Source organism: Myotis nattereri (assembly GCF_964212035.1).
Source record: "Myotis nattereri genome assembly, chromosome: 15".
Lineage (NCBI taxonomy): Eukaryota > Metazoa > Chordata > Mammalia > Chiroptera > Vespertilionidae > Myotis > Myotis nattereri.
The window spans coordinates 40,393,419-40,415,018 of record NC_138090.1 but is presented as its reverse complement, the minus strand read 5'-3'; the positions used below and the strand labels follow the sequence as shown (position 1 = coordinate 40,415,018).

The 21,600-nt window shown below is 57.9% G+C and overlaps 2 protein-coding genes across 2 annotated transcripts; both read left to right on the top strand.

The window, feature by feature from the left end:
• The first annotated feature begins 875 nt into the window (after window positions 1-875).
• On the top strand, window positions 876-12,472 carry PRX (periaxin). The gene is made up of 4 exons (XM_081107829.1): window positions 876-917; window positions 3,151-3,307; window positions 7,767-7,963; window positions 8,605-12,472. The coding sequence occupies exons 1-4, from the start codon at window positions 891-893 to the stop codon at window positions 12,304-12,306; spliced, it is 4,083 nt and encodes a 1,360-aa protein (XP_080963955.1). The 5' UTR covers window positions 876-890; the 3' UTR covers window positions 12,307-12,472.
• A 2,610-nt stretch (window positions 12,473-15,082) lies between these two features.
• Window positions 15,083-21,266, top strand: HIPK4 (homeodomain interacting protein kinase 4). Its single transcript, XM_081107828.1, has 4 exons — window positions 15,083-15,562; window positions 17,397-17,753; window positions 19,370-20,203; window positions 20,720-21,266. Exons 1-4 carry the CDS (start codon window positions 15,098-15,100, stop codon window positions 20,897-20,899), a joined length of 1,836 nt encoding a protein of 611 aa, XP_080963954.1. The 5' UTR covers window positions 15,083-15,097; the 3' UTR covers window positions 20,900-21,266.
• The last annotated feature ends 334 nt before the right edge of the window (window positions 21,267-21,600 follow it).

The window sequence follows — 21,600 nt, the reverse complement described above, 5'->3', positions numbered from 1 at the left end:
AGGAAGGTCTCAGTCATAACAGCAAGTGCGCATGCAGTGGCTTCCATGTGCCTGACACTTTATATTTAGTAGCTCGTTTGACGCTCCCAACAGCCTGCCGGGGAGGTGCTGTCAGTCATGCCATTTTATAGATGAGAAAACTGAGCCACAGAGCGGTGAGGTGACTTACCCACGGCGAGCACATGGGATGGTTATGATTTATAGTGCATTGGGCCCCCTTGGCCCGTTGAGGTTTTGGCCTCAGGGGCTCAGCTGTCAGGGAGGCCTAGGAGTTAGTTCTGGCTTCACTGTTTGCCGGCCAACTGTGCCCTCCTGGGTAAAGGGCTTCTGAGGCGCAGGCTCTCCACCTGTGCTATGGAGATAAAGTACTGACAGTGAAGGAAGGGCCAGGCACTCAGGAAGCCGTCCGAGGGGTTAGCTGACAGGAGTGCTCATGTTTTTCTTCTTAGAGCCCCGGACCCGGGAGGCCCAAGGAGGTGACGCTGAGGTGAGCACTGGCTGATGCACATGCCCCTCCCTGCCCCTCCATGGCCTGCCTGGAGTTTCATGCCTTTGTCTCTCCTTGGCAGGCAGCAAGACCTCAGAGGAAGGGTGCGCGTCCCACAGACGACTGTGCAGCACGCCAGGCTAGGCTCCTGTTAGGAGGGGGTGCCTGTGCCCAGGCGGCGGTGAGAGGACAGCTGGGGGGGGGGGGCCCTCCTCCCCTTGATACCACCTGGACCTCACCCTCTAAGCCCAGCCTCTTCTCCTCATCCTCCCCGGCCTCAAACCTCCATCTCTGTCCCCCGCAGGCTCAGAGGCAGCTGCTCCATGCAGAACTGAAGCTGGTCCTGCAGGAGAAGGGAGAGAGGAAGCAGGAGCCTGGGGCCCAGGTGACTCCTAGCAGCGCCATGGAGGTCAGGAGCCGGAGTGCTGAGGTGAGTGCCCATAGATCCTCCAAGGGGCATTTGTGGGGCCTGGGTGGAGGGCACAGACTAGGGCAGCAAGGAAACACTTCCAGACGTCCCTGTGCCTCAGTCTCCCTATCTATGAAATGGAAATAGTAACGGGGCCTATTTTATGGGTCACTGTGAGGAAAAAATATTAACATATGTAAAGTGTTTAGCACAGAGCCCGGCGCAGACTAAGATTCAAAGCAGCTAATTCATTGGAGCAGAATGGAACTATACTAACCATGAGCTAAAGAAAATGTAGCAGAAACCCTTCATCGAAAGTGGCAGGATGGTGCAAGGGTTGAGGACACAGGGTTTGGACATGTGAGTTTATTTTTTTTAATGAATATATATATTTTTATTGATTTCAGAGGAAGGGAGAGGGAGAGACAGAAACATCAATGATGAATCATTGATCGGCTGCCTCTTGCACACCCCCTACTGGGGATCAAGCCTGCAACCCGGGCATGTGCCCCTGACCGGAATTGAACCCGGGACCCTTCAGTCCACAGGCCTACACTCTATCCACTGAGCCAAACCAGACAGGGCTGGACCATGAGTTAAAATTCCAACCCTACCACTTCAGCTGTGCAACCCTGAACAGGTGACCTGATCTCTCTAACCCTCAGTTTTAACATTCGTGAAATGGGGCATGGTCCCCCCACTCTGAGGCTGCTGAGGACTCTCACACCCGCCCTTTGCACAAGGCCTGGCACCTAGGAAGCCTCCTTTACTCTCAGCTGCTGTCACTGTTAAGTAGATAATGCACTGGCATTGACTGCATTCTACCAGGTGCCAGGCACAGAGAGGGTCCACTTTTACCGGAGCCAAGCGGGTCGAGGGGTGGCAGGCTGGGGGTGAAGTGCAAGGAGGTTACTGACTGCCTACAGAATAGTCTATGGGCTCTGAGCTCACAGTCCTGAGGTTGAGGCCCGTGGCTCAACTTGCAAGTCACTTCACTTCTCTGAACCGTTGTGTCCCCCTCTGTGACTGCCCAAGCTGTGGGGAGGATGAAACGAGATCCCACACAGAAAATGCTTAGACCAGGGCCTACGGGTGGTGGTGATGGTTATCCTGCTCCCTGCCACCTTCACCACGACTCTTCTTACCCCTTCTCTGCCCAACCCTCTGGTCTCAGGGCCACGCTGTGGGGCATCTGTCCAGGCTTGCTTTCCCCTCTCTAGCCCTGGGCTCAACTCCAGTCTGCGCCAATCTGGACGCCTTGCCCAACAGAGCATCCGTTTGGATGCCTGTTGCTTCAGGTCTCAGCTCACAATCAGACTCCTTCTAGTACACCCATCTCACCCAACTTTACAGTAGGGACACGGGCCCAAGAGGGCGAAGTTCTCTCCCAGAGACACAGCAGATTGGGTTTCCAGACAGTTGTGGAACTGAGGTCTCTCACTGCCTATTCTGGGCAAGTCCAGATGTGAATCCCAGTGTGCAGCTGGGCCAGGGCCAGGTCAGCACCATTGACAGTAAATACCAGGAATGCCATGTCGCCTGTCCACCACTCATTACCCACGCACCCCCCTTTCACTGGATTCCCTCTCCCATGGGCGTTCTGCGGGTCTTGGGGTCAGAGCGTCCACAATAGGGCACAGTCTCACGCACATGCATGTTTCCAAGGAGGTCAGCCCCACGCCCGCCCCTTCATTCCATCCCACTTAAGGGTCCAGCCCATTATTTGGGAGCCCATCCTCACCCGCAACCCTGTTGGGCTGTGATTAAAGCCCCGCCCCATAGCTCCTGAGACTGTGGGTGCCCACCCACCACCACAGACACCTAGCCACACCCCTCTCCTGTACTGGCCCCTCCACCCCGCCTCTAACGGAGCCCCACCCCCAGAGCCCCACCCTCCCCAACCCGCCCCGCCCCACTGAGAGCATAGCCCCTGCCACTCCATCAGGCCCTCCTCGGTCGGGACTCTGGCCTCCCCCACACCGCCCCTCGCCCCGCCCCGCCCCGCCCGGGGGGATCTGGGAGAGCAGCGAGCCAGCGGAGCCCTTGAACCTTTCCGAGAGCCCCACTGAACGAGCGACCCCCTTAAGGGTTTCCTTAAAGGGGAGATGCCAGCGTGGGTGGGCCCGCACGACCAGCCTGAGCCTCGCAGAGGGACATGTGCCCTAAGGAATGGTTTAAGAGACGCGGTTAAGCGCGATGGCGGGCTCTGGGCGCGGTCTGGCGTCCCGTGGCGACCCCGCACCGCCCTCCGCAGGAGCTGAGGCGGGCGGAGTTGGTGGAAATCATCGTGGAGACGGAGGCGCAGACGGGAGTCAGCGGCATCAACGTAGCGGGCGGCGGGAAGGAAGGAATCTACATTCGCGAGCTGCGCGAGGACTCGCCGGCAGCCAGGAGCCTGAGCCTGCAGGAAGGTGGGCGGGGCGAGGCGTGGGGCGGGGCCTTTGCGCGGGGGGCGGGGCCTTTTCGGGGCGGGGCCTTTGCGCGGGGGCGGGGTTAGGAATTGCCCTGGGGCCCGAGCGCGACGGGCTACCAAGAGGCGGGGTTAAGGTCGTGGGGCGGGGCTTTGTGTTTTGGCTTTTCAGCTGCTCTTAGTGGGCTGTGGAGATTCATTGTCTCAGAGCTGCTGTTTATTGGTTTTTGATCTTTTTGTGCCTCGGTTTTCTCATCTCTATATGGGAATAATTCCAGTTCTTGCCTCATAGGGTTATTACGGAGATTAAATGAGTCAGCATTTGAAAACACTTAGCACATAGCTAAGTGGCACATAGTAAGCACTATGTAAGTGCTAGCTATTGTTTTTGTTGTTTGGGCTGGAGGCGGAGTTAACGTGGAGGGGTGGAGCGGGTAGCTTAGTAAGGGATGTCTTAGGTAACATGGATGAGACGGATGTGGTTTATTCATGCAACAACTATTATTTAAGGGCCTTTTATTTCCATATAGTATTCTAGGTGCTTGGGTTACTGAAGTGAACAAAACAGATAAGGTGCTTACATTCTAGTGGAGAGAGACATATTTAAGCAAAAAAAAAAAAAGTAAAGTATATAGTAAGTTAGGAGGCAATATGTGCCACAGATGCCAGGGAAGAAGCTGAATTTTTAAATAGGGTGATCCAGGAAGGGAGGAAAGACCCGAAGGAGGTAAGGAGGTAAGCTGTGGGGCCATCTGGAAGAGCATTCCAGTGCAGACACCCCAAGCTGGGAAAGTGCCTGGCTTGTTGGAGGGAGAAAAAGGAAGCCAGTGTGGACAAAATAGTTAGTGAAGAAGGAATGAAGAGATGAGGCCAGAGAGGTGAGAGGGAGGGACGTTTTTAGAGGACTTTATGGGCCATGGTGAGACTTTTGATTTTAATCTGGGCTGGTTGTGAGTGGAGAATTGACTGTGTTGAACTAGCATATTAGCAGGAGACTGTAGGGGAGCAGGGCGAGGAGTAGGGAGGCCAACAAAAAGGCTACTGTGATTATCCAGGAAAGAGATGGTGATGCTTGGGGCCACAATGATGTTATTGGAGGTGAAGAGAAGGGTTTGGATTCCGGATTTATTTTGGAGGAGGAGCCTTCACGCTGGATAGGGGGTGTGGTGGAAAGGGAGGGGTCAAGGAAGATGGTAGTCTTACACATGGGGAATATTGGGGCTGGGGCTTATTTGGAGGAAGACCAGAACAGTTTGGATTTGTTAAATGAGAAATGTCTCTTGAACACCAAGGGGGAGATGTGCAAGGGCAGTTGGATATATAAGTCTAGGAGGGAAGGGGGAGTGCTGGGCTGGAGAGATACACTTGGGAGTTGTCAGCATATTTATGATCTTTAAACTCCTAAATCTGGATGAGCTTCCCAAAGGGGTGAGTAGAGCGTGTGGATAAAGGGGTCTAAGGTCTGAACTCTGTGTTAGTGTGTCTTTAAGAGGTCAGGAGGATGGGGAGGAACCATCCTAGGAAGCTGGAACTTGACCATCGGACTTGGCGACTCAGAGGTCACTGCCTGGGACCTTCAGGGGAACAGTCCAGGACTCTGGGATGCGGTATCACAAGTGTGATTGCAGAAGTGGAAATAACGCAGAGAGACAACCCAGAGCAGTTTGCCATTAAGATGAAGAGATAAGTGGGCAGGAGCTCCAGGTGGAGTGATGTCAAGACAGCTTTTCATATGTAAGAAACACTGGCATGTTATATGCTGATAGGAATAGTGTAGAAGAGGGGGACAAAACAATGATGGGGAGGGGGGAGTTGCTGGAGGAATTGGCTGGAGCCAGGAGTGGGACAGTTCATTCCTCGGAACAGGTGGAGAGTGGAGTAAGTCACCACAGGAGGGGGGCGGAGGGTGCCGAGTCGGGTGAAAGCTTCTGGAAGTTGTCTCCTGATTCTGTTTTTTCAGTAAAGGAAGCAACGTCAGAGTCTGAACAGCTTCTCCCCTCAGTTGCCCATTCTCTTTCTTTGACCTGCCCCCTCTGCCAGTTCTGAGGGAAAGCAGGGGTGGCAGGTGGAGGGGAGGAGAGCAGGGAGAAGGCTTCATGGCACAGGCTGGGGAGAGCGTGATGTCAGCTGTGCTGAGGGCAGATGGAGAGGACAGTGGGGGGTAGGACTTGGGCAGACACTAGCAGGCAGAATTTGAAAGGCCACGTGTAAGGTGACTGACTAGAGGGAACCTGAGCCTGCGGGGAGAAGAACCATGTCAGGAGTTTTACTTGAGCAGGGGGTGAGGTGCTGACTTCCACTGACATCCAGATCCAAAATTCCTGGGCTTGGCTCCCCAGAACTTTGCCTCTTGACTGTCCCCTTTCCCACTTCCACCCATGGAAACTTCATTCTTTTAAAAAATAGGTATTTTTTTTTTTATTGACTTCAGAGAGGAAGGTAGAGGGAGAGAAAGATAGAAACATCAATGATGAGAGAGAATCATGAATCGGCTGCCTCCTGCACACCCCCTACCTGGGGATTGAGCCCGAAACCCAGGCATGTGCCCTGACCGGGATTCAAACCTCCTGGTTCATAGGTCAACGTTTAACCACTGAGCCCACTGGCCAGGCATGGAAACTTCATTCTTTTCCCTCCCCTTCTCCTGCCTGATGTAGTTCCTCTCCAGACAGTCATGCCCTGTAAATGCCCTGGGCCCTGAACTCTGTAGACAGATGTCCCCCAAATTGGGGCATGGAAGAGAGGCATCTGTGGACTCCAATGCCCAGCCCTTTCCCCAGAACAGTTCCCTGACAATCCCATCTCCCCACTCTTCACAGCTCTACACATTTTTTTTCTAAATATATTTTTACTAGAGGCCCGGTGCACGAAAATCATGCACTGGAGGGGTCCGTCAGCCTGGCCTGCGCCCTCTCACAGTCTGGACCCCTGGGGGATGTCCGCCTGCCAGTTTAGGCCCTCTCACAGTCCAGGGCTCTTGCAGTTCTGGACCCCTCGCTCCTTACCACCTTCCTGCTGGGCTCCTTAGTGCTGCCATGAGCCCGACTTCTGGCTGAGCGGCGCTCCCCCTGTGGGAGCACACTGACCACCAGGGGGCAGCTCCTGCACTGAGCGTCTGCCCCCTGGTGGTCAGTGCGTGTCATAGAGACCAGTCGTTGTGCCGTTTGGTTGATTTGCATATTAGGGTGTTATTATATAGGACTAGGGGCCCAGTGTATGAATTCACGCACCTTGAAAAGAACTGTGGGCTGTGAGGCTGTGGTGTGCACAGGGGCAGGTCTCAGCCCATTCTCTGCGCCCTGCCTGGCCCCTCCCACCATGGCCCCCAGTCCCCTGTCTGCCGGCAGCCCCGCTCCCGCCCCTGCTGCTCCCACACCGACCCCGCTCGCACCCGCTGATGGCACGGAGCAATTTGGGCCGGTGCCAGCAGTGGGTGCAAGAGGCGGCTGCTGGTCCTGATTGCCCCTCAGGAGCAGGGGGAGATGGAGAAGCCTTGAGGGGTGATTGGGGCTGGCAGCTGCTGCTCACACCAGCTGACAGCGCCGAGCTATCGGGGCTGGCGCCAGGCAATGGCAGTGGGTGTGAGCGGGGCCGGCGCCAGCAGTAAGTGCGAGTGCCCGGCGGGACCACGGCACGGGGAAGCAAAGAATTTTCAGTAACCAACAGAGGCTCGCCCTGATGATAATGACCGGCACCCTGACTTGGTTTGGTGACCCCGCTCACCTGCTCCACCATCCCACCACGGCTGATGCCTGCCATGTTCTGCACTGCCGCCTGCTGCTGACGCCCGCCATGTTCCGTGTTCACCCCCTGGTGGTCAGCGCATGACATAGTGACTGCTTGTTCAGTTGTTCCGCCCTTCAGTCTATTTGCATATTAGGGTTTTATATATATAGATTGATTTCAGAGAGGAAGGGAGAGGGAGAAAGAAGTAGAAACATCAATGATGAGAGAGAATCATTGATCGGCTGCTTCCTGCACACCCCACACTGGGGATCAGCCTGCAACCCAGGCATATGCCCTGACTAGGAATCAAACTGTGACCTCCTGGTTCATAGGTCGACCCTCAAACACTGAGCCATGCCTGCCTGGCTCTCTACACATTTTTAAACCTGGCAAAAGATGAAGGGAATATTGTAACTATAAAGTAACTGTTTAAAACAGGGTCTGAAATGTGAGGATGGGGGGGGGGGTGGGGAATGGGAAGGCGACAGGTGTGGTCCGAATGGGTGAGGATTTGTCCAGTGGGGAGGCGGAGCTAAGGCCATGGGGTGGGGCTTCCTTCTTAAGTGTTCCCCAACTTCAAACAGGGAGGAGCTGCTTTGCTGCTCAATCTTGCGCTTGGGATAGGTGGGAGCCAAATTTTTGGGCGGGGCCTCGCCGCACCGGTTCCAGGGAAGGGGAGGAGCCAGGCGTGGGTGGAGCTGAGAGATGCCCACCCCTGCTCACCTCACCTGCAGGAGACCAGCTGCTGAGCGCCCGCGTGTTCTTTGAGAACTTCAAGTACGAGGACGCACTACGCCTGCTGCAATGTGCCGAGCCGTACAAGGTCTCCTTCTGCTTGAAGCGCACTGTGCCCACCGGGGACCTGGCGCTGCGGCCTGGGACCGTGTCTGGCTACGAGATCAAGGGCCCACGGGCCAAGGTGGCCAAGCTGGTACGCGTGCTTAGCCCGGCCCCAGCGCTGGACTGTCCCGGTGATCTCGTCTCTGCGCCATGAACCCTACTCCCTTACACCGCGGGCCAGCCTGGCCCTCTGTCTTGTCACTAACCCAACGCTAATCCCACCCTTTGCCTCCTGTTCTGTGACCCTAAACTCCTCCCTGGGTGGGGGACCCACCCAGACCAGGGCCCTCACCCACTTTGGAGAGGTGTCCTCACTCTCAGCTCCAGGCTTGCGAGGGGTCCTGGACCAGGGGATTCCAAATCAGGATTCCAGGTTTCAGCCTGACTGCTCCTCGCTTACTGCTCAGTGACCCTGGACAAGTTTCTTTTCTTCCGTAGGCCTCAGTTCCCCATCTCTAGAGTGAGGGTATTGAGGAAAATCCTGATTGAGGACCTAGAAGTCTTGGGTCCCAGTTTCCACATTCCTGTTGACTCACTGTAAGATTCTAAATGAATATCTTCACCTTCCAGGGCAGTATGGTGAAATGACAGGCAGGAAGTGGGGATGGTGTTTGGGGGACAAAATGTTGAATCCATCACATCCCCAGCCTGGTACACCACCAGGTGGGGCTCCCCCTGTCCACCTTAGGCCTCACTGTCCCACTGCCTCCCGCCTCTCTCCTCTCTCCCCAGAACATCCAGAGTCTGTCCCCTGTGAAGAAGAAGAAGATGGTGGTGCCTGGGGCCCTGGGGGCCCCTGCAGATCTGGCCCCCGTTGACGTCGAATTCTCCTTCCCCAAGTTCTCCCGTCTGCGTCGGGGCCTCAAAGCCGAGGCTGTCAAGGGTCCTGTCCCAGCTGCTCCCACCCGCCGGCGCCTCCAGCTGCCGCAGCTGCGTGTCCGGGAAGTGGCCGAAGAGGCCCAGGTAGCTCGGCTGGCTGCCGCTGCTCCTCCCCCCAGAAAAGCCAAAGCGGAGGCCGAGGTGGCAGCAGGGGCCCGTTTCACAGCACCCCAGCTGGAGCTGGTTGGGCCTGGGTTGCCAAGCACAGAGGTGGGCGTCCCCCAAGTCCCAGCCCCAAAGGGACTGGGGAAGGAGGCCCCCGCAGTAGAAGCAGCCACTGGCTTTGCCCTACACCTGCCAACCTTGGGGCTTGGAGCCCCCGCTGCACCTGCTGTGGAGCCTGTGGCTGTAGGGATTCAGGTTCCCCAAGTGGAGCTGCCCACCTTGCCCTCGCTACCCAGTCTGCCCACACTCCCTTGTCTGGAGACGCGGGAAGGGGCTCCGGCAGCACTGACGGTGCCCACCCTGGACGTAGCAGTTCCTACTGTGGGGGTGGACTTGGCTTTGCCGGGTGCGGAGATGGAGTCCCAAGAAGAGGTGCCGGAGGTGGCCCTGAAGATGCCCGGCTTCAGTTTCCCCCGCTTTGGGGCCCGAGCAAAGGAAGTAGCTGAGGTCAAGGTGGCCAAGGGCAGCCCTGAGGTCAGGGTGAAGGGGCCCAGACTTCGAATGCCCACCTTCGGGCTTTCTCTCTTGGAGGCCCGGCCCACTGCCCCCGAAGCCGTTGTTGAGAGCAAGCTGAAGCTGCCCACCATCAAGATGCCCTCCTTTGGCATTGGGGTCTCGGCACCTGAGGTCAAGGGGCCTGCCGTGAAGCTCCCCAAGGCCCCTGAGGTCAAGCTCCCAAAAGTGCCAGAGGCATCCCTTCCAGAAGTGCAACTCCCAGAGGTGGCCCTTCCGAAAGTGTCTGAGATGGAGCTCCCAAAGGTGCCCGAGATGGCGGTGCCCGAGGTGCGACTCCCAGAGGTGGCCCTTCCGAAAGTGTCTGAGATGGAGCTCCCAAAGGTGCCCGAGATGGCGGTGCCCGAGGTGCGACTCCCAGAGGTGGCCCTTCCGAAAGTGTCTGACATGAAGCTTCCAAAGGTGCCCGAGATGGCGGTGCCCGAGGTGCGACTGCCAGAGGTGGCACTTCCCAAAGTGTCTGAGATGAAACTCCCAAAGGTGCCCGAGATGGCGGTGCCCGAGGTGCGACTCCCAGAGGTGGCACTTCCCAAAGTGTCTGAGATGAAACTCCCAAAGGTGCCCGAGATGGCGGTGCCCGAGGTGCGACTGCCAGAGGTGGCACTTCCGAAAGTGTCTGAGATGAAACTCCCAAAGGTGCCCGAGATGGCAGTGCCCGAGGTGCGACTGCCAGAAGTGCAGCTGCCAAAGGTGTCAGAGATCCGGCTGCTGGAAATGCAAGCGCCAAAGGTGCCAGATGTGCAGCTTCTGAAGGCACCTGAGATGAAGCTGCCCAAGGCTCCAGAAGTGCAGCTAAAAGCTGCCAGGGCAGAGAAGGCAGAGGGGGTGGAATTTGGCTTCAAGATGCCCAAGATGACCATGCCCAAATTCGGGAGGGCAGGGTCCCCGTCACGAAGCAAGTCAGGAGAGGCAGGGGCTGAGGTCTCAGGGAAGCTGGTGACGCTTCCCTGTCTACAGCCAGAGGTGGACAGCGAGGCTCATGTGGGCGTCCCCTCTCTCACACTGCCCTCCGTGGAGCTAGACCTGCCAAGAGCACTCAGCTTGGAGGGGCAGGTTCCAGTGGCTGACGTGGGCAAGGTGGAGCGAGCAGAAGGCAAGGCAGCACAGGCAGAGGGCAAGGTGGAATGGGCAGAGGGCAAGGTGGCAGCGGGGGTTGGGGAAGTGGCCTTCCGGATGCCCTCTGTTGAGATCGTCACTCCACAGCTGCCCACAGTGGAAGTCGAGGAAGGGAGGGTAGAGGTGATGGAGATGAAAGTCAAACCCACCTCCAAGTTCTCCCTGTCCAAGTTCGGACTCTCGGGGCCAAAGGTGGCCAAGGCAGAGGCTGAGGGCGCTGGGCGAGCCACCAAGCTGAAGGCATCCAAGTTCGCCATCTCACTCCCCAAGGCTCGGGTGGGGACCGAGGTTGAAGCAAAAGGGGTCGGGGAGGCAGGCCTGCTACCCGCTCTCGATCTGTCCATTCCGCAGCTCAGCCTGGATGCCCATCTGCCCACAGGCAAGGTGGAGGCGACAGGGGCCGATTTCAAGCTCAAGGGTCCGAGGTTCACCCTGCCCAAGTTTGGGGTCAGAGTCCGGGACACTGAGGCTGGAGAACTAGTGCCAGGGGTGTCCGAGTTGGAGGGCAAGGGCTGGGGTTGGGATGGGAGGGTGAAGATGCCCAAACTGAAGATGCCCTCCTTTGGGCTGGCTCGGGGGAAGGAGGTAGAAATCCAGGGTGGACGTGTTAGCCCGGGAGAAAAGGCAGAATTGATGGTCGGGCAGCTTAAGATCCCTGAGGTGGAACTGGTCACTCTGGGAGCCCAGGAGGAAGTGGGGGCAGAGGGGGCGGTGGCCGTCAGTGGGGCACGGCTATCAGGCCTGCAGGTGTCCACAACCAGGCAGGCAGGCACTGAGGGCCAGGAGGGGGTGCGAAGGATGCCCCTGGGCATCTCTCTGCCTCAGGTGGAGCTGACCAGATTTGGTGAGGCTGGCCTGGGTGCCACCTCGGGGCAGCAGGCTGAGAGTGCAGCCCCTTCAGCAGAGGGCACAGCAGGCTACAGGGTCCAGGTGCCTCAGGTGACCTTGTCTCTGCCTGAAGCCAAGGGAGAGGGTGCTGAGCTGTTGGTGGGAGAGGGCGTCTTCAAGATGCCCACTGTGACCGTACCCCAGCTTGAGCTGGATGTGGGGCTGAGCCGAGAAGTGCAGGTGGGTGAGGCAGCCACAGATGAGGGTGGGCTGAGGCTGAAGATGCCCACATTGGGGGCCAGAGCTGGGGCTGGGGTCGGGGGACCTGGAGACCAGCCCCCAGGGGCCGAACGATCCTTCCACCTTTCACTGCCCAACCTGGAGCTCTCGCCTCCTGCCATGGGCAGCCACGCTGAGTACCAGGTGGTAGAGGGTGAGGGAGACGCTGGACACAAGCTCAAGGTTCGGCTGCCCCGGTTTGGCCTGGTGCGGGCCAAGGAGGGGGTTGAGGAGGGCGAGAAGGCCAAGAGCCCGAAACTCAGGCTGCCCCGTGTGGGCTTCAGCCAGAGCGAGGCTGTTGCTGGGGAAAGCTCCCCCAGCCCTGAGGAGGATGAGGAGGAGGAGGAGGAGGGCAGCAGGGAAGGGGCTTCTGGTCGCCGTGGCCGCCTACGAGTTCGCTTGCCTCGAGTGGGCCTGGCTACTTCTTCCAAGGCCTCTCGGGGGCAGGAGGGCGAGGCAGCCTCCAAGTCCCCTGGTGGGGAGAAGTCCCCCAAGTTCCGGTTCCCCAGGGTGTCCCTAAGCCCCAAGGCCCGGAGTGGGAGCAGGGACCGCGAAGAGGGTGGATTCCGGGTCCGACTGCCCAGCGTGGGGTTTTCGGAGACAGGGGCTCCAGGCCCCACCAGGATGGAGGGGACTCAGACTGCTGTCATCTGAAGCCCCAGGACAGAGGGAGGCTTCCCTCCTGTCTTCCCCTCCCCACCCCTTTTGTGTGTGAGTTAACCAGCACTAACCCTCAGAGGGCCAGGAGCCGCCGAGGCCTCCTGCCTGGCTCATTGGCAAGAGTGTCTGTATCTTGCCAAGCCATGTGAATAAATAATCCAGAGGTAGCCTTGTGTCTGGTCTTCTCTGTGTATTGGGAGGGTGTATGTGTGTGTGTGTGGGGGGGGGGGGGAGGGGGGCCGGGCGCGGGGGGGGGGGGTAAGGGAGGGTGCAGAGAAAAGAATCCCAGAGAAGGAAGGAGGGGGGACATGATCCTGGCCTGAAGGAGCCTGTGTAGGCAGACACAGGCCACCTCTGGTCTGAGGAGAGTCAGGGAGGCCTTGGGATGGGCGTAGTGGGAGGGGGGCCTGTCCTAGCCCTTCAGAAATCCCAGGGGCCCCTGAGCAGGACTCTGGGAAGTTCCCCAGCAGAGCATAACAGCAGGACTCCTCTGCTGGGGACTCCGCCTGCCCTGGGGAACCCCCTCACTGGCCAGGACGGCCCCAGGGGCCCTAAGAGAGCAGACTGATTGCTACCCACCTGCCCTCTGCTGGCCACTTCTCCACCAACAAGCGCCTCTGCATCCTGCTGTGCCTTTTCTGTCTGGCTGGTTTGACAGCCTGGTCCACCCGGCCCCACCCAGGAAGGCCTCTCCTGGCCTCTCCAAGCTCCTGGGTTCAGAGCCTCCACTCAAGACATTTGGTTGCCTCGTAGGACTAAGTCCTAGGGGCTCAATCTCGGCTCCCAGGGACCCAACCTCACTCTGGATTTATGCCCCTAAGCTCCTGCCAGGGCCTACAGACACCCTCCTCCCCCCATCTCTCTGCCATGCCCCAGACTAGTAGGAAGACCTGTTTTCCCATTCCAAATCTCCCCCTGATGCCCCCATACCCACTCCTCCACTCTATTCCCATCCCAGAGGATGAAGGGCCATGCCCTTGAGTTGTCACAGACCCTCCACTAACTCCAGTACCTTCTCCCTTCAAGCCTGCCCCCCTCAGGTCACTACCCTGTCTCATTCTTTCTCTTTGTCTCCACCAAACATGCAGGGGTTATCTGCCCTCATGGCACCCACACCCCTTGACCAGCTCAGCTCTGTAGCACGTGGGGTTTTCCTCCAACAATGGCTACCCCGTCCAGTGTCTGAAGTGACTTCTCTGTGATCACACTAAGGGCTTCCTCTGTCTCCCTTGTCCTGACTTCTCAGGCCCCTTCCTCCTTCCTGAACACTCTCCTCTCTTCTCCACTCCTCTCTCTCCTTGTGCCCTTTGGGCTCATCCACTCCCACACCCATCCTAGGCCCGTCACCCTCCCGGAGGCTTCTGCTCCTCACCTCTGGGTGACAGTTCCCAAATTCTTTCCTGGGTGCATGAGGGGATCCACTGGCCTCCACATGCCTCCCCTAGACATCTCCTGAGCACTTGGAGGATGTGTGGGGTAGTGGTTCAGAGCCTGGCTCTAGAGCCAGACTTCTCAAGGTCAAAGCCTGTCTCTGGCACCCAACTTTTTTTTTCAATTAAATGGAGCTATTAAAATGTATGGTGTGCCCAGCCAGCATGGCTCAGTGGTTGAGCACTGATCCATGAACCAGGAGGTCATGGTTCAATTTCTGCCGAGGGTACATGCCTGGGTTTTGGGCTCGATCCCCAGTGGGGGACGTGCAGGCGGCAGCCAATGGATGATTCTCATCATTGATATTTCTGTCTCTCTCTCCCCTTCCCTTCCTCTCTGAAATCAATCAAAACAAACAAACAAACAAAAAATAAAACATGTGTTGTAAGGATAAGGCTTCTAAAGCACTCAGTATTAAATTCCCTAACCTGATCTTAGCATCCTCTCCTCCAAAGTGCTTCTGTCCATGTCCCCATTTCTGGGACACCTCCCTCCCCCCCCCCAAACTTTTCAGTCCCTTAGCCTGGCCTCCTGGCCTCCTGGCCTCCTGGCCTCCTGAATGTCTCATCCACAAGCCTCTTGCCTGTCTCCCCAATCTCTCCCACCTGGGCCTGCTCCAGGCTCTGGGCCTCCACTCTGGCCCCTTCTGATTCAGCTTTCTTCACACAAGTAGCTTTCTGACACTCAAAAGCCCTTCTGTGTCTCCCCAGTGCCCTCAGAACAATGTCCCAAAACTCCTTAGCTTGGCACTCAACCTGAATCCACCTTGGCCACACCTGCCCCCATGTCAGCCACAGGCTGGGGCAGGTATTTTCTGAAAACACACACACACACACACACACACACACACACACACACCCCTTTCGCCAGGAAAACCTGCCTTTTCTCACCTGTTTGGGAATGTTCCTTGCTTCTGCCTGAGGTCCACCATCAGACTCCCCTCTCAATGGATCCTTTACTTGTCCAACCTCTTCAAGATTCCGCCACTGGGTGGGGGAGGGGGTTTGACCTGCCACCCCACCCCCATTCCAGCGAGGGGCTCAGGTCTCCAACAACAGAACCGGAGCCACTTAGCAACGCTGGAACCCATTTGGGGGGGCCTGGGGCCCCTCGTCCCAAGCCAGGAGGGCTTTGGGGGAGGGGTGCAACTCTTGGCATATTCCCCGTGTGGCCCAGGGGGTTGTGAGGTGCCCGGGAAGTGAGGGCAGACCTCACAGGGGTAGTAGGCACGAGTGACGTTCTCTTTCCCCCACTGGGGGTACCTCGGGGACAGCGGCAGAGGAGGGCCAGGAGGCCTTCGAGACAGAGGTGGGGCAGAGGCGGTGGCAGGGTGGTGTCTGGCGGCCGGGGCGCCATGGCCACCATCCAGTCAGAGACTGACTGTTACGACATCATCGAGGTGCTGGGCAAGGGCACCTTCGGGGAGGTGGCCAAGGGCTGGCGGCGAAGCACGGGCGAGATGGTGGCCATCAAGATCCTCAAGAACGACGCCTACCGCAACCGCATCATCAAGAACGAGCTGAAGCTGCTGCGCTGCATGCGGGGCCTGGACCCCGAGGAGGCCCACGTCATCCGCTTCCTCGAGTTCTTCCACGACGCCCTCAAGTTCTACCTGGTGTTCGAGCTGCTGGAACAAAACCTTTTTGAATTTCAGAAGGAGAACAACTTTGCGCCTCTCCCTGCCCGGCACATCCGCACGGTCACCCTGCAGGTGCTCAGAGCCCTGGCCCGGCTCAAGGAGCTGGCCATCATCCACGCCGACCTCAAGCCCGAGAACATCATGCTGGTCGACCAGACCCGCTGCCCCTTCAGGGTCAAGGTGAGGGGCCGCCCGGGGTGGCAGCATCTCCTGTCCTGTCTCCTCCCAGCCTTCCCCAGCCCTGGGCGCTCTGGTTGTGAGGAGCAGGAAGACAGTGAGGGGTGACCGCCCAGTCCAGGTGGGAGACATGGTGGGCGGGACTAGACTTGTGGGGGGTAGTGGGAGGAGGGGCACGGTGGGTCTGAATAGGTTTTGGAAATGGAGACAACAGGGTTTGCTGATGGATCTGATATGAAGTGTATGAGAGGACTTGAGGGGGCACAAAAGCCTGTTGGCCTGAGCAACTGGAGGATGGCAGTGCCATACCTCGTCACAGTGAGTTTGCTTGTCAACAAACACTTTCTGAATGTCTGCTCTGGGCTTGAACCTGGGCTCTCCCACCCCACCCCGACCCTGTCAGAGCTCCTGGGCTCCCCCATCCCACCCCCGACCCTGTCAGGGCTCCTGGGCTCCCCCATCCCACCCCTGCCCTTGTGTCTGTTTCTGGGTTTGTTATTGTCCCCTGAGGATAGGAGCTAGGAGCGCCGTGAGAGCAGGGCCAAGGCAATTTTGGCCACCACTGTGCCCTCGGCACCCCCCAGCACAGCGCTGCTGTGGAGTCAGTGCTACATGAATGTCAGGCCTGTGTGGGTGCTAACAGTGCTTGATAATGAGGAGGACCCGGGCTGCTGGGAGGTGGCTTTCTAGTGGGTGACTTAGAGACGCATGGAGAGAGACACTGAGAGGGGAGAGACACAGACAAGCCGTGAAGCGGCAAAGAAGGAACAAGAGATACAAATGAGACAGAAAGACAATGATAGATTAAAAAAAAATTCATTCACTCACTCATTCATTCATTCATTCTAAGCTCCTGCTCTGTGCCAGTCGCTGTTCAAGGCATCTGGGGACTCAGCAGTGAACAGACAAAATCCTGCCCTCATGGGACTCAAATCCTAGTTGGTTAGAAAAACAATGAACTCAATAAAAATATAAAACATATAGTTTGTGAAATGGTGTTAAGAGCTATGGAGAAAAGCAGAGGGGAGGAAGGGGACGAGGAGGGGGAGGGGACTGGTGTTTGATAGGATGGTGCGGGGAGGCCTCCCTGAGAAGGTGACTGGAGTAAAGACCTGAGGAAGCGAGGGTGAACGATGCGGACATCCAAGGAAAGAGCATTCCAGGCAGAAGAAACAGCCCTGCAAAGGCCTTAGCTGGGAATATATCCGGCTTATTGAAGGAACAGTGAGAGGCCCCTGTGGCTGGAGTAGGTTAGTGAGGGGGAAAGTGGGAGGAGCTGAGGGCAGAGTGGGATGGGCGGATTGTAGGAGCCTTCGGGCCTGTGGGGAGAACTTTGGCTTTTATCACAGGATGTAGTAAAGCCACAAGAGGATGCTGAGCCGGGAGGTATGTGACCGACTCAGGTGTTCACAGGATCTCTCAGAGCACACGTGAGGAGCAGGCTGGGGGCAGAGGCGGGAGCAGGGAGAGCGGCCTAGGCAGGAAATGATGGAGGCAGGACCAGGCGGGCTGTGGCTTCGATGCACATGAGCAGATTCTTGATCTGTTCAGAAGGTGGAACCAACAAGATTTGCTGATGGACAAGGTGTGGGGTGAGAGAGGGGTTTAATGCTCCCAGGCATCCATTCCAGTGGAGAGAAACAGAAACAGAGGTACCAACACACAAAGCAGCGACAAAGGCTGCAGGAGGCAGGTAGCGACCAACATAAGCGGTAAGACTAACAGACAGCGACAGACAAAAGGCAGAAGCAGACAGACACTGGGAGAGATGCCAGCTGAGGCCCAGATCTGTTGTCCCCACCCCATGCCTTGCTCACTGGGCTCCCTTTCCACACAGGTGATCGACTTTGGCTCCGCCAGCATTTTCAGCGAGGTGCGCTACGTGAAGGAGCCGTACATCCAGTCGCGCTTCTATCGGGCCCCCGAGATTCTGCTGGGGCTGCCCTTTTGTGAGAAAGTGGACGTGTGGTCATTGGGTTGTGTCATGGCCGAGCTGCACCTGGGCTGGCCGCTCTACCCTGGCAACAACGAGTATGACCAGGTGCGCTACATCTGTGAGACCCAGGGCCTGCCCAAGCCCCACCTGCTGCACGCCGCCCGCAAGGCCCACCACTTCTTCAAGCGCAACCTCCACCCTGATGCCACCAACCCCTGGCAGCTCAAGTCTTCGGCTGACTATCTGGCTGAGACCAAGGTAGGGGGGCAGGTGCAATGAGGGCAAGCAGTGGGGGGGCTGCTGCATAAAGAAAAAAAATCTAGCCCAGCCAGCATGGCTCAATGGTTGAGCACCGACCTATGAACCAGGAAGTCACGGTTCGATTCCCGGTTAGGGCTGTCAGAGCACATAGCCAGGTTTTGAGCTCGGTCCCCAATAGGGGCCATGCAGGAGGCAGCCGATCAATGATTCTCTCTCATCATTGATGCTCCAATCTCTCTCTCCTTCTCCCTCCTCTCTGAAATCAATAAAAATATACTTTAAAAAAAGAGTTAACGCATATAAAGCACTTTAGAAATTGCCTGTATTTAGTTAGTAAGGGTCTGAATCTGAGCTCTGCGCTGCGTCTTCCAAGGTGTGTGACAGTGGACAAGTGTCTTTGACCTCTCTGTGCCTCAGTTTCCTCATCTAGAAAATGAGAGGAGAAGAGCATGTACCTCCTAGGTTAGCCTCAGGGAGGTCTGGAAGCTTGGCTCAGCTGTGAGGATTGTCACAAGAGAGATCTGGATGAGACCACCGGTGGGACTGGGAGTTTGAGGGTCACTCTGGGGGCTGCTGCAGCAAGAGGGGTCTGGGTTATACCACAGTGTGACAGAAGGATAGGGTAGCCCCTCTGCCAGCTGCCGATCTGGGGTCAGGCAAATGCGTGCAGTGTGAGGGATCTAAATGAGGCCCAGGGGACTGGACGTTGAAGGCAGCCTGTCTGCCACCTCTGTGGCTACAGTCACACACCTGTGCAGAGTCTGGGAGAGACAGCAGAGGACTGGAAGTTTGGGTCAGCTGCAGGACCTGTCACAAGAGCGGTCTGGGTGAGACCAAAGATGAGACTGAAAGATGTGGCAGCTCCTCTAAGGGCTTCTGCCTGGGGGTTGCCAAACTAGTGTGGCAAGGAGGTTCAACCACTGGGAGGCCCGGAGGCCTGGGATGGAGTGTGGGAGCTGTAGCAGCAAAAGGGACCTGGGTTTGATTCCAAGGAGGACTAGAGGCTTAGGGCGGTTCCTCTGCTAGCTGCTCGCTGGGAGTGGCTGGGCCCACAGCTCCGGGGAGGACTGGAGGTCTGGGGTGAGGTGTGAAACTGAGTGAGTGATAACTCTGGGTTAGATGACAGGAGGACCAAAACACACAGGCAGGTGCACTTCCAGCAGGAACAGGGCTCTAGATTTGACTAGACGCAGCGGTTCTCAACCTGTGGGTCGCGACCCCTTTGGCGGTCGAACCACCCTTTCACAGGGGTCGCCTAAGACCATCCTGCATATCAGATATTTACATTAAAATTCATAACAGTAGCAACATGACAGTTATGAAGTAGCAACGAAAATAATTTCATGGTTGGGTCACAACATGGGGAACTGTATGTAAAGGGCCAGAAGGTTGAGAACCACTGGACTAGAGGGACCATGTTTGGCCCTCCCAGCGGCAAGAAGGCTTCAAGTCAGATCACAGGCAGAACTGGAATCAGGATTCAGATGTGTGGACTTCATAGCAACAGGAGAGCTCTGGGCCAGACTGCAGGGCCTGCTGGAAGTTACAGGAGTGACTGGGGCCCAAGGCCTCGGTGTGGTGTCAACCCCTGCCCACTGTGTGTGTCCCACCAGGTACGCCCGCTGGAGCGCCGCAAGTACATGCTCAAGTCACTGGACCAGATTGAGACGGTGAATGGCAGCGGGGCAGCTGGGCGGCTAACCTTCCAGGATCGGGAGGCGCTGGCCGAGCACGCTGACCTCAAGAGCATGGTGGAGCTGATTAAGCGCATGCTGACCTGGGAGTCGCACGAACGCATCAGCCCCAGTGCCGCCCTGCGCCACCCCTTCGTGTCCATGCAGCAGCTGCGCAGTGCCCACGAGACCACCCGCTACTACCAGCTGTCGCTGCGCAGCTGCCGCCTCTCGCTGCAGGTGGAGGGCAAGCCCCCCACGCCTGTGGTGGCTACTTCGGAGGAGGGGCCCCCCTACTACCGCCTGGCCGAGGAGGAGGAGGCCGTGGGTCTCGGCAGCGTGGCGGGCAGTGGGCCCTTCTTCCGCGAGGAGAAGGCGCCGGGCATGCAAAGGGCCATTGACCAGCTGGATGACCTGAGCCTGCAGGAGGCGGGCCATGGGCTGTGGGGCGAGACCCCCAGTGCGCTGGCCCCACTCAAGGCAGCTGTGGCTGGCCTCCGGGTGCCCGACCCGGGCCCCGAGCCCATCCTGGCCTTCTACGGCAGCCGGCTAGTGGGCCGCCACAAGGCCCGCAAGCCGCCCACCGGCTCCAAGTCCGACTCCAACTTCAGCAACCTCATCCGGCTGAGCCAGGCCTCGCCCGAGGAGGAGGGGCCCTGCCGGGGCAGCGGCTGGGCAGAGGGGGAGCACCGCGGGGCCTCTGCAAAGCCGCCCACCATCCCGAAGCGGGACGGCGACGGGCCGGACATCAAGGACATGACGATGGATGCTGAGGTGAGTCATGTGGGCAGGAAGGGTGCAGGTGGTTCTGGGATCAGGGGTGCCCACAGAGCTTTGGGGGGGGGGTGAACCTGGCCTTGGCTCCCCACACATGTGCTGCCAACAGCTGGTTCAGAGTCCAACACACACTAGCCCAGCCTCGGAACATTACCAGGCTCCACACGCTAACCCACACTCAGGACACAACTAGGATGTGGTGAGGCTCTGCACATACTAACATGCCGTCAGGCTGCGTGAAAACTCAGGGCACCGTCATCCACCTGGAGGAAGTGACGAAGGCCCCGCACATGCTCACCCACCCTCGGAAGATGTGACAGAGCCCCAGCAGACACTAACACACCCTCGGGACACACTGGTCTCAGCACACACTATCGAAGCCCCAGGATGTGACGAGGATTGCAACGGTATAGAATCGTCTTCAGGAAGTGACAGGGGTCAGGTGGGAAGGAGGGCGTCCATGAGGGGCAGGATGGTGGCTTCCTGGCTGATGCCCTCTCTTCTACCCCACAGAGGCTGAGCCCTGAGCTCTTCGACCCCAGCACCTGTCCTGGAGAATGGCTTAGTGAGCCAGACTGGGCCCTGGAGGGCATCAGGGGCCCACGGGCTCAGGGGCTCCCACCCCGCCATACCCACCCACATGGTCCACCCCGGACCACCAGCTTTCTGCAGCATGTCGGCGGGCAGCATTGATGGTGACCCCACCTCTACCCATCACTGGTGGCTGAGCTAGCTGGGCTGGCATCCCTTCCTCAGAGCCATCCCCTGAACCCACACATTCTTACAGAAAGTTATCCAGAAATTCCCATTCCCCCACCCACAGTGCATGCCTGCACATACCCCCAAACACAGGAGGGCCTTGGTGTCTGGCCTGTGACCACCTCGATCAGAGGGGCACAGAGAGGTGGCTGCATCCTGTTGGCCTGAGCACGTTCTTGGCCCTGCTGTCTCTGCCTATTTCAATAAAGAACTGTTCACAGCCCTGCCTCATGCCTGTCCTCCCTGCCTGTCCTCCTGCTGGGGAGGGGGGGGGGTTCAGGCTGGTGCCCAGGCCTGCTCTCTGATGCTGCACCCAGTTGGCCATTGGCTCAGGCTGGAGGCTGGGCTCCCAGGACACTGGGACAGGCTGTGCTTGGCACACTGACCCAATCCCTAAATATGCACAGTGCCTGGCACACAAGCACACGAGAACCACCCACAGAACACGGTGTCCGGCAGGTGCCCATCCAAGCTTGCCAGATGCCAAGGTCTCACTGTGCGTTTACCTGTCCTTGTCACTACAGGCTGGCCATGCACTTGGCTGGTGCAAATTCACACTTGGTGCATGTGCCAGTGTTCAGACATTCGAGTCCACCCTTGGGCTATGGCGATGGTTCATCTGCTGGGAGCATGCC